Genomic DNA, 15,816 nt, shown 5'->3' with positions numbered 1-15,816 from the left:
TTTTTTTCCTATGTGCGTGGGAGGCTACAACCGCTCACCCCCCCAACCGAGCGCCAGCTGACGTTCACGAGGCTTTATAATACTATACTCTGATGCGTCTGACGAATTATCTCTTGAGAGGAAATAATGAACCAAATTTGCACCTGACTCCCTAACCAGTAGTTTTTAAAGTTAAGCGGGTAGACAGTGACAGATTTGGAGGACTTTTGTTATATTATATTATTATGTAGTGATTTTTTAGTATTCTTTAGAGATTCTTTATTATATTTTGTTTGTGGTTTATAATATTTTGTCTTGTTTACAATAAAATTAAGCTGAATAAAAAATGCTATAGGTAAATGTTTAATGTTTTTATAGAGATAAGGATAGGTAAATAAAAAATTCACATAAATAAAAATTCTCATTTATTATCTTAACTTTTACAATAATCATAACGCTACATTATCACAAGTCTCCATTTAAAACAAACAATTTCTTAAAATTATCTTAAAACTAACAAATGAATTGAGATTTAGTTAAATAGACTGGTTTATTATAATTCACTTATCTTCAATTAAACATAAATTTTAATTAAAGACGCATTGTAACCAACTGCGTGTTTCATTGTACCCAATCGCGATACGTAATCAAACAAAAATAAAACTTTGAACACGCAAGGTTTAGTATTTTAGTCTAACTGAGAGAGCATACATAGATTGTATGGGCGTCACATCACGTGTGAAGGCGTCAGACGTATTTGTAAGCTAAGATTTTTATATTATGTGACACTACATAGTATATATAGCATGTGTTAGATTGTGTGTGTGTGTGATGACAATCACAACTTGTTACGTGTCGTGATGCGTCGTAACACGTGTGACGGGTTGTATCTTGTCTAACGTTTTGTATCACATATGGCGCTATCCTATCCGACTTGATGATTTTATCGTGTTATATCACTGTGACGCCTTCTGACACGTGTGACGCCCACTGACGCTAGCTCGCATTACACGAGCGGGTATGAGGCAGCAGACGCGATGCCGCAGTGGTTGTCCCTGTTGCGCGCCATCTTGATGTAACCCAGTTCTCCCCACGAGCGGCCCCACGAGTTCTTCACCAGCCAGTAGTCGCCGCCCTGCTCGTCCGTGCCGTAGCCCACTACCAGTACCTGGTGATCAAATCATCATCACTACATAGTATAAAACATAGTCGCTTTCTCTGTCCCTATGTCCCTTTGTATGCTTAAATCATTAAAACAACGCAACGGATTTTGATGCGGTTTTTTTAATAGATAGAGTGATTCAAGAGGAAGGTTTTAGTAATTTATTAGGTTTTAGACAAAGCGGGCGATTATAAGTTTATGCATAGGTAATGTGTATGTTATACCTAATGTAATTTCTTTGTCAGTGCAGTACACGTAAATGTATGTACATATCAAAATTTTATCTCGTAAATATATTGTCTTTTCAATTTCAAACTCAGTGAGGACAATGGATAATTAACTAAACGTGCCGCGCGGTTTCACCCGACGAACGAGCCCACGGGCAAAATCTAGTATTTCTATAACTCAGGTGTTATTCTGATGTATAAATAATATTACTGTAAAGTTTCATCCTAATCCGTCCAGTTTTTCGTGAAAGTAAACAAACATGCGCACATACATCTCCATACTCACTAACTTTCACATTTATAATATAAGTAGGATTTATAATGTAACAATGCACTCTGTTATGTTAGGGATATCGTAGAAAACTAATTTTACAAAGAGAAATAAGCATAACGTGAAAATGAAATCAATCAACATAATATTTCCTTGCAAAATGTTATGTTTACTATGTGAATCAGAATATTCTTGCAATCAATTATCCACACAATTTAAACAATATAATACGTATTCTTTACAGGAAAAATTAATCTTATGAAATAAAAATAATAATTTTATTGACATAATAAACATACATAGTATTATTATGTTTACAGTAAACAATAAAGATTTAAGAGAACTATAATATGATGTCATAATTGCATGCGTGTAGAAATAACGGAACGCCATGTACATTATAGTGGATACATATGCATAAATTTTGTATGTATTATTTTTTCTACGTATTTACAATGAAAAAGCCTAATATATTTTTGACAATGCGGGTATTCATAAAAACTATTTGTTAAAGTACCCTCATCTAAAAATGCATTATTTTCATTAATTACACCAAAAAAGCACTAGAAACCCAAAAATATCGACTCACCCCATGGTCCAAGTTGGAAGAAGAGCAGTTCTCATCATAGTACACTCCCTCAGCGTACATCTGGAAGGATTCCTGCGACGCATCTATGGCCACTGACACTGGGCCTATTGTGGCCACGGCTGCTTTTAGTTTCTCTTCATCTCCTTCTGGGATGTCCACGAAACCTACGTCATCGGCACCAGAGTTCTTGGGGTTGTATCTGGTGAATATATAAGAGAATAAAGTAAAACAATTAGTACATAGAGACGAGAAATAATAATTATTACGTAGTAGAAAGACAATTATTCTGATGTTTTACAACGAGCGTGTCCAGGGGCAGACTGAGTTCTAAACCTTTGTAAGGAACGGCGAAACGCCAAATGCAAAAGAAAACAGACTATTTATTGAAAAAAAAAGGCAAAATAAAGCAATAAGAAACAATGCGAACTGCATAAAATTGATTCATCATATAATTTATTGGAAAAAGTTAATTTATAACCACATGATTTTATTTACCATCCCAACCAGTCCCAAAATCAAACATTTTCAAAGATTTCCTCGTAAAAACACCTCTAACCTCCCCGTTACTAACCTGCACTTATCATCAACAGCTTCATACGGGTAGGTCCTCTCGGTGTCAATACCACCGTTGTCCTTAATGTACTTGAAGGCGTTGTCCATGAGGCCTCCGTTGCAGCCGTTGTTCCCGTAGGGCGCGGAGCAGTCGATGAGGTTCTGCTCCGAGAGGGAGACCAGGTAGCCGCTCTGCCGGAAGTGCTGGCCTTCCAGCGCACCCGTCTGGTTGGGGGATAATAGCAATTTGTTTCAAACTTGAATTATGAATACAGTAGAAAATGGTGAGACGAATGACCTGCGATTGCGAAATACATATTTATTGAAAGACATGAAATAGATCGTCTATGACCTATGTGAACTAGCCGTTCGGTTTTGTAATGGCAGAAATAGAAGATGATAATTGATGTTTGGGTAATCGTGATTATATTTTGCATTATATGAAATTCCACATCAAGCCTGGATGAGCTCTCGGCGATAAGGCCTCTTCATACATTGTAAAGTGTAATTTTGTGTACATGTCCTTAAAATGGTACTTGCAATCATTTTCATCATATTTTTATAAACTAAATTTCTCATTTACAATGCCCTCACTGTAATACTGATATAGCAAATCTAAGAAACGAACAGAGGTTATTCTACAAACTGCGCAATAGATTATTACATTGTAATACTGTGTTATTACTCTGGCTTCCCTCATTAGAGGATTACAGTTATATGAACAAATATTAAATAACATCGCGGACCGGGGTAGCTTCATAAAAACTGATATAATGACAACAGAGAATAATACCTATAAATATTTTGTTCTCGGTTCTCTTCTGCCAACATGCTTATTTTTTTAGTTTATATAGGGATCATGTGCCTATCCAAAAGCGTATTATAACAAAATTTTAGACTAGGTATAGACTGCCCTTGGAAATGAACCTGCTAATATATAAACTACTACTTATTGCCAACAAAATAAAATAAAACGCTCAAAACTGAAAAAGCTCCATCCCTAATTAATCGTTTTAAACGACTTAATATCTCATAAGAATTAAGATATACGTGTAAATTATAAAAACCAAATACGTTAGGTAATTATTGTTGTTATTGTTAAACAAAGCAACCGATAACATTCGTTATAACAATAATAAGGAAACAAGGCGAAAAATAATACATATTCATGTATGTACCTACATTTATTATAGTCATCACGTGGCTCATCGACGAGTGGCATGACTAAGTGATTGTAATTAATATTATTGTTTATACTTTATATTTAATCACGGCACTGTAATTGGATATTATACCAGCTGTGGACTATCGGGGTTACGCACAAATTCTGACATTCGAATATGAATCACTTCAGAATAATTCATTGTTACCGACTTGACAAATGTTGAGCCAACACACCCTTAACATTTAAGGGTATGAACTTTCATACAGGTAGGGTAGGTAGGTCTAAAAATCGGTAAAATCGTTTCAAAGTTTGTATACCTACAAACATTGTCTCGAGAGAAATTTATGATAATACGTATTTAAAATTAATCAGATCATGACACGATCACACGAGTGAAATATAGGTAAAACAATGCTGATGAAATAGTCTTTATTTGTATAATAAATTATTTCGCATTATACATATATTATTGTATTTATCGTGTGTATGAATCATTTAGAGTAAATATTTAAAAACAATGACCGGAACATGTAGGTTAAACTGATAGTATTTAATTGGGTATTTACATGTTTATTGTTTTGTCAAATCGCAAATAAAAGTCAATTCCAGACGATAACGTTATTCAGAATAAACTTTACAAAAATAAGAATATTAATAAATAAAAATTAACCGTTTATATTCCCTTCAATACATACAATATAATGTGAGAATGTTATTGTTTTGTTAAAACGATGAATAATACAATTCAAAGAAATGGGACACGCTAACAAGGAAGTGACACAGTAAACTTTCAAACCATGTCGTGATTGCTTATATGCTGGATGACGATTCGTTTTTGTGCATTTTTTTTCTGTATACAAAATAAAGGCTTATTGATTTATTCAATTCAAACGTGTTTTTTTTAAACCAGTATATGACCAGTGAACCATTTAGGATTCAAAAATCTCAGCTTGTTCTTTTATGCTACTAACATTAATTTTTTAACATTTTTTGACACTCTTTCCGTAACGGTAATCCGTTTGATTTGAGGGACGAATTCTTCAAAATAATTGCGAATACGGAGTAAAGAAAATACATAATTATTGTTAAGGAGGAAATATCTTGAAACTAACTACCCTCAATTCTAATAATCACATCTACTCCCTAGTAAGTTACATTTTAACAAGCAATAACGTATGACGTATCCATTAAAAATATTTACTAACTAGTTCCGCCCGCAGCTTCGCCTGCGTTTTCAAAGAAAAACCCGCAAAGTTCCCATTCCTGTGGGATTTCCGGGATAAAAAGTAGCCTATGTCTTATGATACCTACATACTAAATTTCATTGTAATCGGTTCAGTAGTATTTTCATGAAAGAACAACAAACATCCATCCATTCTCACAAACTTTCGCATCACTACATATTATAAAACAAAGTCGCTTGCTCTGTCCCTATGCATGCTTAAATCTTTAAAACTAAGCAACGGATATTGATGCGATTTTTTTAATAGAGTGATTCAAAAGGAGGGTTTTAGTATATAAATAAAGATAAAGCGGGCGAAGCCGCGGGCGGAAAGCTATTTATAATATTAGTAGGATATACTCACAGTACTGAAGGACCAGCAGGAGCCGCACTTGCCCTGGTCCTTGACGTCAGTGACCGCGCCGTGTGACCTCCAGTCCACGTGCTCGGGCAGCTTCACGTTGGCGGGCGCTATGAACTTAGCGCCGCGGACCTCCTGGCCCTTGCCGTAGAGGCCCTTGTTGTGCCTGTGGGGAGAACATTGGTCAAAAATACTCGTATAAAATATACATAATGGACGAAAAATATTGTTTAAGGATCGATTTTTTTTAATATCATGGTTGATCAATTAATGTTCATTAAAAAAAAAACTAAATTATGGTCGATCTAAAATAATTCTTTATTTATAAAAAAAATAAAATTAATTTATTGATAATTATTAAATTAAAACTAACTGCATCTTAAAACTCATCATGGATATCGCAATATCCAAGCTTATGAAAATATAATATTGTAATCAAAGGTCATTTACATGAGACAGTGCAAAAACTGAATATAGGTACATCACCGTTATAACAAACGATGTTATTCACTCGAGGTATAAGAAATTTGTTTGGTAAATGTTAAAATAATTATGTAATGACGATTCGAAAGTGCTACTAAATAGTAGTCTAATTGAATAAATGAATGTTTGAGTTTGAGTTTGAGTTTGAGTTATCAATCATCATTTACCATGAAAATTATTATCAACATTGTGAACAAACTCGCATAAAACATAATACTTACCTATATGGATACGTATTTTACTGTACAATCTTGTTTAGATAAACTTAAGTTTATCATAATCACAGGAAACACGATCAAAACAGCATTTTTAAACTTATGAGCAAAATATATTTTTCCAAGTTAATTCTGTACTATATGCTGTTACACGATGTATGTTGACATATAGGTACGATAGATAACAAAATATAAACATAATATTGTGATTTGTGATCAAACAACGTCGCAGCCGAAATGTCGGTCAACGTCTTATCGTTATTTATTTAACATTGGCGATATGAGTCCAAAACACCTACTGATTCATAAATCATAGCCATCGATATCATTTACTTGGTATAATTATTATAATACTAGCTGCTCCGCGCGGTTTCACCCCCGTGGCTCCACTCCTATAGGTCGTAGCGTGATGATATATAGCCTATTAAAGCCTTCCTCATTAAATGAGCTATCTAACACCGAAATAATTTTTCAAATCGAACCAGTAGTTCCGGAGATTAGCGCGTTCAAACAAACAAACTCTTCAGCTTTATAATATTAGTATAGATTAACTTCAACAAGTATTTTAAAACGAAGTATAAAGAATTACTTATATCTTCTTTGTCGTTAATAGCATTACAAAAAATATAATTGGCTTGACATTTGAATGGTCAGTGAACTTGGGATCGATGTCAGGGTTCGAAAATCCAATTTATCCTGATAATAATCCTGTTTCGATTATGTCAAAGAACTTATGGTCTGGTCAGGTGTAATCTGTATAAAAGAGTATTGACATTTGTCTTATCCTTTTTGAAATTAATGTCTTCAAAATCGAACCACGCTCTTCGCGAAAATTACCTATGACTACTATTAATAAACGCGTACTTAGTTAAGAAGATTTTTTTGCCTATCTTTTAATATAAATAGGAAAAAAAATCTTCAAAAAGTTATTATCAGAATTTCGGTTAGTTTAGCGTGAGCGATAAAGCAGCGCTTGTTTTGAGCACATGATGTCACTCACTTGACAGTCCTGTTAAATCCGTTCATTGTATGGACGAACTCGTGATGCAGCATGTCGGAGTACTTGTTGGGCTTCAGCTTGAAGCTGGTCTGGCCGCGCTCGTACTTGGCGTTGTGCTTCGCCACCTTATGCTTGTTCTCGGCGAATATCTTCATGCGGAACTTGTCCTCCACCTCGCTGTCGTACTCCTTTTTGTGTTCCAGCTGAACAATATAGAAGCTAATGTTAGCCAGAGAAGGAATGTATACAGAAAACGCAAATATAAATATGGATATGGAACATAACGTCTCATCACCGATCACGTTCGCTTTTGTTAGGGGAAAACTGATCAGCCTGTTAGGTATATCCTAAAGAAACTTCCATTTTGTCTTATATTTTTGGCTCTATGGTCATGCCTAAACCACCCGTCATTTTTAAAAGGATGCTCTTACTAAGTTTAGATTAAATAAATATAAGCGTTGTATATATTCCTAAGCTTATCAAAGTCAACGATGTCTGCCTGCACTTCCTTAATAAACAGCTTATCTTATCCAATGTAAATGGCTATCTTATAAAGGGTAATGTAGTTAATATAATTATATGAAAATCATGAGATACGTAACAAAGAGACTAGGGTCAAAAAACCCTTCTTCAAGGCTGGGGTAAACGACATCGCGTAATAGGGAATATGCATAAAATTTTAAATGTCCTAAAATATTTTTTTCTCGAATACTTATTATCGTAATATTATAATGAAAAGGATTTTTTTTTATTTACTTATTATTTAAACCCCTAAAATAATATTTAAAAAGTGCAAAATAAGAGAGCGAAATTCAAACTTCCAAAACGCGCCACCACAGGTCGAACGAAATGTGACGTCATCTGATACGACATTGTATTCATCACTCCATAGTAAACACTAAGGTAAACACCCACTGGACGTGTCATGTGACGTCACGCAAAGCGCGCGCACAATGGCGGCGTTTGAACTGCTTAAATTTTTTAAAAGTTTTGAATTTCATTTTTAAAAATATCTAGAGTATTTTGAAGCCCATTAATATTTTTTTCTACGTTATAAAATAGTAAACTATTAATTTAAGACAAAAAAGAAAAACATGAATATTCCCCATTGAGATTACCCAAAAAACATACCTACTCGATATACCTAGGCAGGTAGGTAATACTCGCATTATCAAAATAAAACATGTCAGCTGTATGTCGAATGGGTAAAGGTAATGAAGGAAATGATCACCTGCGTGGATAAAAATAAACAAAATGGTTGTTTTTTTTTTATCAAAAAAAACAACAGAAAATGAAACAGTAAATTCACTAACAAGTAGGTATACATACTCAGTAAATTTTTCATTTATTTCACTTTAAATGAATTAAACTGAAATTAATGGTGAGAAAATTAATGATCGGTGAGACCTAAGTAATTCTTGTCACCCTTGTACTCGTTTCGTGTTATACCTAACGTCATTCGACATCAATACCTAATTTGAGTTAAATAATATTATAATATTTGTTTTTACACGATTTTCTAGCAATTTGGTGTGTTTAGGTATAATCCCAATTTTAGTAGGTACCTAATCCATACTTACTAATATTATAAATGCGAAAGTAACTCTGTCTGTCTGTCTGTTACTCAATCACGCCTAAACTACTGAACCAATTTTCATGAAATTTGGTATGGAGATATTTTGATACCCGAGGAGAAAGTAGCCTATGTCCTTTACATAGGCTACTTTCTTCCCGGGAAAATGACGCAATCCCGGTAATCCCACGGGAACGGGAACTATGCGAGTTTTTCTTTGACTGCGCCGGCGAAGCCGCGGGCGGTAATAAAATAAATGATTTTTTTTGTTTAACTGTTAATATCGATAAAAGGATCAAACTTCTATAGGTTCCTTGTTAACTAATAATGATAATCATACTTACGTGGTAATTTATTAGTATTTTTAATTAATTACAAGTTATACCTAATAACCCAGCATACACATTGCGGAAAATAACGAAATTGCGTGTGTTATCGTCAATTAGGAAGTACAGTTTGTGTCATTGAGTGTCTATAAAATTGGGGAAAAGGAAAAATAGATGAGGAATTGATGACAACGTTACCTTGAAGGCGTTCCACTCCTCGCGGACGAGGTCGAAGAAGCTGACCGCGCTGGCCGCCGCCACCAGCATCAACACCACTGCCAGACTCTTCATATTTATTACCTTTGGGATAAAAACAATCATTTATTTTGTGAATTATTTCTTTTTATAAGTCCACACTTGATTGTTAGGTACTGCTTAAAGCTACCTAGGTGTTCTCATTTGTAATTTTCTGTTAAACGTTTGTTTGTAAACTGAATTTAGTCTCGAATAGGTACCTATCTTACGAATAAAATAGTAGGTACATATAGGTATCTACACTCTACAAATGTTACGTTAGCGAATATTTTTAGTTCAAAATCTACCTTCAAGAACGATACGGATTTATTACAATAATTTATTCAAAGTATCACAGAAATCAGAATTGATTTAAAAATGGAATTATTCGCATAATAAAGTAAACAGCTTCCTTTTTCCGGTAGGTCCTAAGCGCGTTTTTTACATTTTCTAATAATAACAATAATATTTAAAAATTAGGTAGGTATGATAATGTGAAAGATATAAACAATTATTAATTCTTTATTCTTAATCTATTATTCAAATATGTACGTTGTAGGAAAATAATATCTAGTGTAGGTAGGTAACTTGAAATCTTTACACGTGCACCCGACCTAGGATGACCTCGTTCTTGGTTAGCGATTCAAACAAAGAACAGAATGTACAATGGATATCTATCGCGATATACCTAGGTACCTTGCATTATATTTTATAATTTATACCCTGATTAAACTAAGAAAGCTAGGTAGGTACCTAGTCACTTTAAAAAAATAATTCAAAAATAAAATTAAGTAACTACCTTGCATAAAAGTATACCGTGTAGTTTTTCGGTAAATTTAATACGCACGAATAATTATTAGGTATGTATTTTAAGCAAAGATTTCTTAAAAATTTTATACAGAATAGGTATCAAATCAATACGTTTTCCTCGAACTCCAAACCAGTTTGTATTCAGTATTACGCAAAAAATAAACCTGTTTCGTCGTTCATAACAATGAAACTATGTTTGTAAACAGTTTCGAGTAAAATGAGTTAGTACCTACATGGTGAATGGTCAAATTTTCCAGGGTAAAATTGCACAGGAATAATTAATGAATGATGCAACGATAAATAAAAAGAAGGTAGATAATATGAATTAAATATAAACGCTAAACACCTTGGTCCCTGGATGACTCAACAATTGAACGTTGGTATATCACTATACGGTACCTTTATTCAATGAGGATATCAAGCACAAAAAAAAACATTAAATTAAAGAAAAAATATATTTATAAGCTCACCTTTGTTTTTTTTTATTATAAACAGTGCAGTTGTTTAATATTTACAAAATACGAGCTTTTACAAATTTCACTTATTTTATATTTAGCGACTAACGTTCACCACGATTGAATACGAAGCGTTGATTGGCGTTGATTGAAGTGACTTGAACAAATTGATTTAAAAAGAAGACAATAAACGAATGAGTGAACGAGATGCTATAGATAAAGAAGCGGAAATGAAGATGAATAAAAAGATGTACCAAATAATAAATTAAAGTATTTTAACTAATTACGACGCTTATTATTTATGCATGTCATAATATTTAATTTAAATTAATAGGTATAATGAATCATTAGATGATTCCTGAAATTTTTAGTTATTTGAGGTCCACTTTTTAGAACCTGGAATATGTCAATAGCATAGACTATACTTATATGTCAATAGTCCTGTCAAAGTCAAACTATTGTCATACGTCAGTTGCTAATCGACATGTGGGTTCGTAAATGTGATCTTTGATTTTATTATAAAATAATAGATAAACATGAAGAAAGAAAGTAATAATGATAAACAGAAAGGGAAAAAAGCAAAGCATAAGCTATTTAAGCCCAGGAAAAAACGGAGCGTTGAAGAAGATGCAGCTATACAATATTTACAGAGTCAATATGATAAAGTATGTAAAGCAAAGTATATACCAAAATTGTTTTATTTTACAAATTTAGGATATTGTCATAATATTTTCTGTCAAATATAACTATTTATTTACGTCTTTATTCTATACTATATAATTACATTCTTATTTTACAGATAGTACCAGAAGAAATAAAAACTTTCAAAGACTTTCCATTATCCCAAAAAACTCTGAAAGGGCTTAAAGAAAACAATTTTACTATACCCACTGATATTCAAAGACAAGCAATCGGGTATGCTTTGCAAGGTAAAGACATTTTGGGAGCTGCAAAAACTGGGTCCGGAAAAACATTAGCGTTTTTAATCCCAATATTAGAATCACTGTTCTGTAAAAAGTGGACACGACTTGATGGTGTTGGAGCTCTCGTCATATCACCTACAAGAGAGTTAGCATATCAAATTTATGAAACTTTAAGAAAAATTGGACACAACCATGACTTCTCCGCTGGTCTGATAATTGGAGGGCAAAATCTAAAATTTGAACGTAAGAGGATGGATCAAATTAATATTCTTATATGCACACCCGGTCGCTTGTTACAGCATATGGATGAAAATCCTCTATTTGACTGTAGCAGTCTTCAAATACTTGTTTTGGACGAAGCTGATAGATGTTTGGACATGGGTTTTGAGACAACTATGAATGCCATCATTGAAAATTTACCACCTAAAAGGCAAACATTATTGTTTTCAGCCACTCAAACAAAGTCTGTGAAGGATTTGGCCAGGCTCAGTCTATCCTTCCCCACATATGTTGCACCACATGAGCAGGCAGAGACTGTGACTCCAGAATCATTGCAACAGAGCTACATTGTGTGTGAGATTGATGAAAAAGTGGGCATATTGTGGTCTTTTATTAAGAATCATTTAAAACAAAAAGTTCTTGTTTTTATGGCAACATGCAAGCAAGTCAAATATGTGTATGAGCTATTCTGTAAATTAAGGCCAGGTGTGAGCTTATTGGCTCTATATGGCACTCTTCACCAAGAGAAACGCGAAAGGATTTACCAAGAGTTCTGTAGGAAATCAAATGTTGTATTATTTGCAACAGATTTAGCTTCTAGAGGTTTAGATTTCCCCCGCGTCAATTGGGTCATACAATATGACTGTCCAGAAAATGTTGAGACATACATACACAGAGCAGGAAGAACAGCAAGAGGAGTGTTAGGTAAAGGAGAAGGATTGTTAATGTTGTTGCCAAATGAAGAAAAAATCATTGAAGATTTAGGTAAAAGCAAAATTCCTATTAACAAAATATCAGTAGATCCATCAAAAGTTATGTCTCCACAACGCAAAATAGAAGCTCTTCTTTCAGACAACACAGAACTTAAACAATCAGCTCAGAGGGCATTTGTAAGTTATTTAAAGTCTGTGTTCCTAATGAAAAACAAAGATATTTTTAATGTACAACATTTAGATACAGATGCCTATGCCAAGTCTCTTGGCTTAATTGTTCCACCAAGAATTAGATTTTTACAAAAGTTAGAAAGAGATAAGGCCATGCTTAAAGCAAAGGAAAAAGCAGAGAAAGAAAATGCTATTGAGAAATTACGAACAAGAGCCTCTGATTCTGGTTCTGATGAAAGTGAGTCAGAGGAAGTTATCAAAGCTGAAGTGATTAAACTTAAAAGTAAAAAGAAAGATATTCCTACTTTTGATTTCCACAATGATGCTGATAGTGATGAAGATGACTTCCTTCAAGTTAAGAAAAATAATGTAGAAGTAGAACCAGCTGCCGTTGAAGAAATACAGTCATCAAAAAAGAAAAAGCCGCTCACAAAAGCAGCAGTAGCTAAGAAAATACTTAAAAAGAAAATTAAGGTTAATACAACAATAAAGTTCACTGAAGATGGGGAAGCTATAGAAGATGAAAAGAAAGATGTTAAGTCAGAGCTGGCCAAACAATTTGTGAATGAAAATGTTGGTGGTATTGATATTGAGAAAGCTAAAGAAGTTCTCAAGGAGGAAGATAAATATGATAAGCAGAGGTTTAGAGAAAAAGTGAAGGCTAAGCACAAAGAGCAAAAACGAAAACTGAAGAATAAGAAGAAAGAGGAAGAAGGTGAGAAAGATGACTTTGGCAGTCAATCAGATTCTGAAGGACCAGATCTTTCATGGCTACCGGATCCTGATAAGGTCTATGACAAGAAAAATGACAGTGGTGATGAAGTTAGTGCTGATGACAGGGATATTTCACAATCTGATGCTCAGTCAATGTCCAGTGATGAGGATGAACAAAAATACCACAGGTAGGTTTAGTTTGATGAGTGAGTTACTCCAATAAAAATGCTTAAAGTGTTGAAAATTTTGTAGAATGTTTTCTTAATGGTGAGAATATCAATATTGTGTTTTGATACAAATAGTAATGTTTTATTTCCATTGTTTTCAGGCCAACAAAACATAAATTAATTGACAGTAAAGGGATTCCTCAAGAAAGTGTAACGCCACGGAAGATCAAAAAAATTGAAGACATTTCTGCTACATTATCAGTCAATGAGGCAGAAGCTCTTGCAATGCAGTTACTTCAATCAAAACGAAAATAATAAAATATTCTGTTACCATTATTGTCTTTTTTTATTTACCTACATTTACCTACATAGTTAATATATTATACAGATTCAAATTTAAGAACGATATATTTAGTAAAATAAAAAAAATATATTAAAGTAAAGCAAAGCTGACCTATGGAACTTTTTCTGCTTCAAAATGATTCTTGGATCATGTTTTATTTTTGCTTCGTACCTACTGGTCCGGGAGCCAGATGCAGATTTTATGACCAAGTTCCTCTCAAGCGGTAATTAGTAAAATGCATCAAAGTATAGTATTATGAAGCCTCGTGCACGTCAGCTGGAGCTCGGTTGGGGGGGTGAACGGTTGTAGCCTCCCACGCACGTAAGAAAAAAAAGTATGTTCATTCATTTCCTCTCAGCTAAAAATTTGTCAAATTGTAGCTAACTCAATATCTCAACGAAAAATAATAATCAGCTGGTTACAGCATACGTCAGCTGGTGTCTCGAATATTTTAGACATTAACAAAATCATCGAGATACGTGGAATTCCATCAACATAAGTCCCCGTAAAAGATAAGTAATAACTTTATTAATTATATATTATACTATTATTTTTTTAATAATTATAGTTAACTAATGTTTTTAGTGGGATATTTCATATTTGTTACACTTTTAGGTAGTTATGTGAATTTGATGATATGATAGTTATTTTTAAATGCAGTTTATAAATATTTGTAAAAACATGTTTACCGATGTGGCTGAATGTACCTAGTACCCCGATCATGCGCAAAACTAACCACCTCCAAGTACCTTATTACTGTCTTTAACTCTTTATTATGCAAGTGTCTTGCAAGCGTGTGTTGCTTGAATTTTTAAAAATAACAAAATAACGAGATACGTCATTTCATCTAAGATGAAAATTTGTGAGCTGATTGTTAATATACTGATGCGATAAATAAAAAAAATCACCTAGCAATAATTCGAGGAAAACCTAGTCAGTTGATTGTAATCTAAGGTTGATGCATATAAATTGGCAATAGATGCTTCTGTCTAACTCCTATGTAATAACTTTCAAAGTATCAGCTGACGGTTTTTCCACCAAGATACAGCCAGCTGACCTATATATATATCCACAGTTACATATAAGCTATCATCAGGTAAATTTTTGTTTGAGAGGAAATCACGGAAAATAATTTTATTTTTTTCATGTTCGAGACACCAGCTGACGTATAATACACCATGCTGTAACCAGCTGATTATTCTTTTTCGTTGAGATATTGGGTTAGCTACAATTTGACAAATTTTTAGCTGAGAGGAAATGAATGAATGTATTTTTTTTTTCCTACGTGCGTGGGAGACTACAACCGCTCACCCCCCCAACCGAGCGCCAGCTGACGTTCACGAGGCTTTATAATACTATACTCTGATGCGTCTGACGAATTATCTCTTGAGAGGAAATAATTAACCAAATTTGCACCTGGCTCCCTAACCATACTTATTGCTTGGAACTTGATGTTTGATGATGATCACTTGGCCGATGCTTGGCCGGACTACAGGTACAGAACAGTAAATGTGGACTGTCCAAGTCCAACAAAAAATGTGCGAATTTGAATAAGTGGTTCTTTGTATGAGATCGTTCAGCTTAATATTTTATGTGCTTAGGGCATTTTGCTTAATATTATAACAAGAAAGAAAGAACCACTAAGTTAAATTATTAAATTCATATCATAATTGAGCATCTTTATTGAGCATGTGAACGACGACGCGGTTGGCGCAGTGGTAAAGTAACTGCCTACTGAGCCGACGGTCCCGGGTTCGATCCCCGGTCAGGGCAAATATTTGTGTGATGAACTCAATTATTTGTTCTTGGGTCTGGGTGTATTATCTATATATGTATTTATTAAATATTATATTTATCGTCGCCTAGTACCCACAACACAAGCCTTAATTGAGCTTACTGTGGGACTAGGTCGATTTGTGTAATAATGTCCTATAATATTTAT

The 15,816-nt window shown here is 33.8% G+C and overlaps 2 protein-coding genes across 3 annotated transcripts; one reads left to right on the top strand and one right to left on the bottom strand.

Moving 5' to 3' along the window:
• Nucleotides 1–387: 387 nt before the first annotated feature.
• LOC123696676 (cathepsin L) lies at nt 388–10,785 on the bottom strand. 2 transcript variants are annotated; one of them, XM_045643027.1, is made up of 7 exons: nt 10,640–10,785; nt 9,324–9,425; nt 7,227–7,429; nt 5,532–5,694; nt 2,800–3,005; nt 2,229–2,427; nt 388–1,147 (listed from the first exon to the last, which is right to left on the bottom strand). In XM_045643027.1, exons 2-7 carry the CDS (start codon nt 9,414–9,416, stop codon nt 986–988), a joined length of 1,026 nt encoding a protein of 341 aa, XP_045498983.1. In that variant the 5' UTR covers nt 9,417–9,425; nt 10,640–10,785; the 3' UTR covers nt 388–985. The 2 variants fall into 2 exon arrangements, with proteins under 2 accessions (XP_045498983.1, XP_045498984.1); XM_045643028.1 differs by having other exon boundaries at nt 9,324–9,430; nt 10,643–10,770.
• Nucleotides 10,786–11,082: 297 nt separating this feature from the next.
• LOC123696666 (probable ATP-dependent RNA helicase DDX10) lies at nt 11,083–13,867 on the top strand. The gene is made up of 3 exons (XM_045643012.1): nt 11,083–11,289; nt 11,424–13,552; nt 13,693–13,867. The coding sequence occupies exons 1-3, from the start codon at nt 11,161–11,163 to the stop codon at nt 13,844–13,846; spliced, it is 2,412 nt and encodes an 803-aa protein (XP_045498968.1). The 5' UTR covers nt 11,083–11,160; the 3' UTR covers nt 13,847–13,867.
• The last annotated feature ends 1,949 nt before the right edge of the window (nt 13,868–15,816 follow it).

Source organism: Colias croceus, chromosome 13 (genome assembly GCF_905220415.1).
Source record: "Colias croceus chromosome 13, ilColCroc2.1".
NCBI lineage: Eukaryota > Metazoa > Arthropoda > Insecta > Lepidoptera > Pieridae > Colias > Colias croceus.
Note: the sequence above shows the minus strand (reverse complement) of the source record. Positions and strands in the feature narration are given on the sequence as shown.

What these genes read in the sequence shown, in the direction of transcription:
- LOC123696676 (XM_045643027.1), bottom strand. Translation starts at nt 9,416, where the DNA reads ATGAAGAGTCTGGCAGTGGTGTTGATGCTGGTGGCGGCGGCCAGCGCG. An exon ending in GGATTTAACAGGACTGTCAA is followed by an intron (nt 5,695 to 7,226) that starts GTGAGTGACATC and finishes TTCTCCCCACAG; the next exon opens with GCACAACAAGGGCCTCTACG. An exon ending in GCTGTTGATGATAAGTGCAG is followed by an intron (nt 2,428 to 2,799) that starts GTTAGTAACGGG and finishes TATATTCACCAG; the next exon opens with ATACAACCCCAAGAACTCTG.
- LOC123696666 (XM_045643012.1), top strand. Translation starts at nt 11,161, where the DNA reads ATGAAGAAAGAAAGTAATAATGATAAACAGAAAGGGAAAAAAGCAAAG. An exon ending in TACAGAGTCAATATGATAAA is followed by an intron (nt 11,290 to 11,423) that starts GTATGTAAAGCA and finishes CTTATTTTACAG; the next exon opens with ATAGTACCAGAAGAAATAAA. An exon ending in GATGAACAAAAATACCACAG is followed by an intron (nt 13,553 to 13,692) that starts GTAGGTTTAGTT and finishes CATTGTTTTCAG; the next exon opens with GCCAACAAAACATAAATTAA.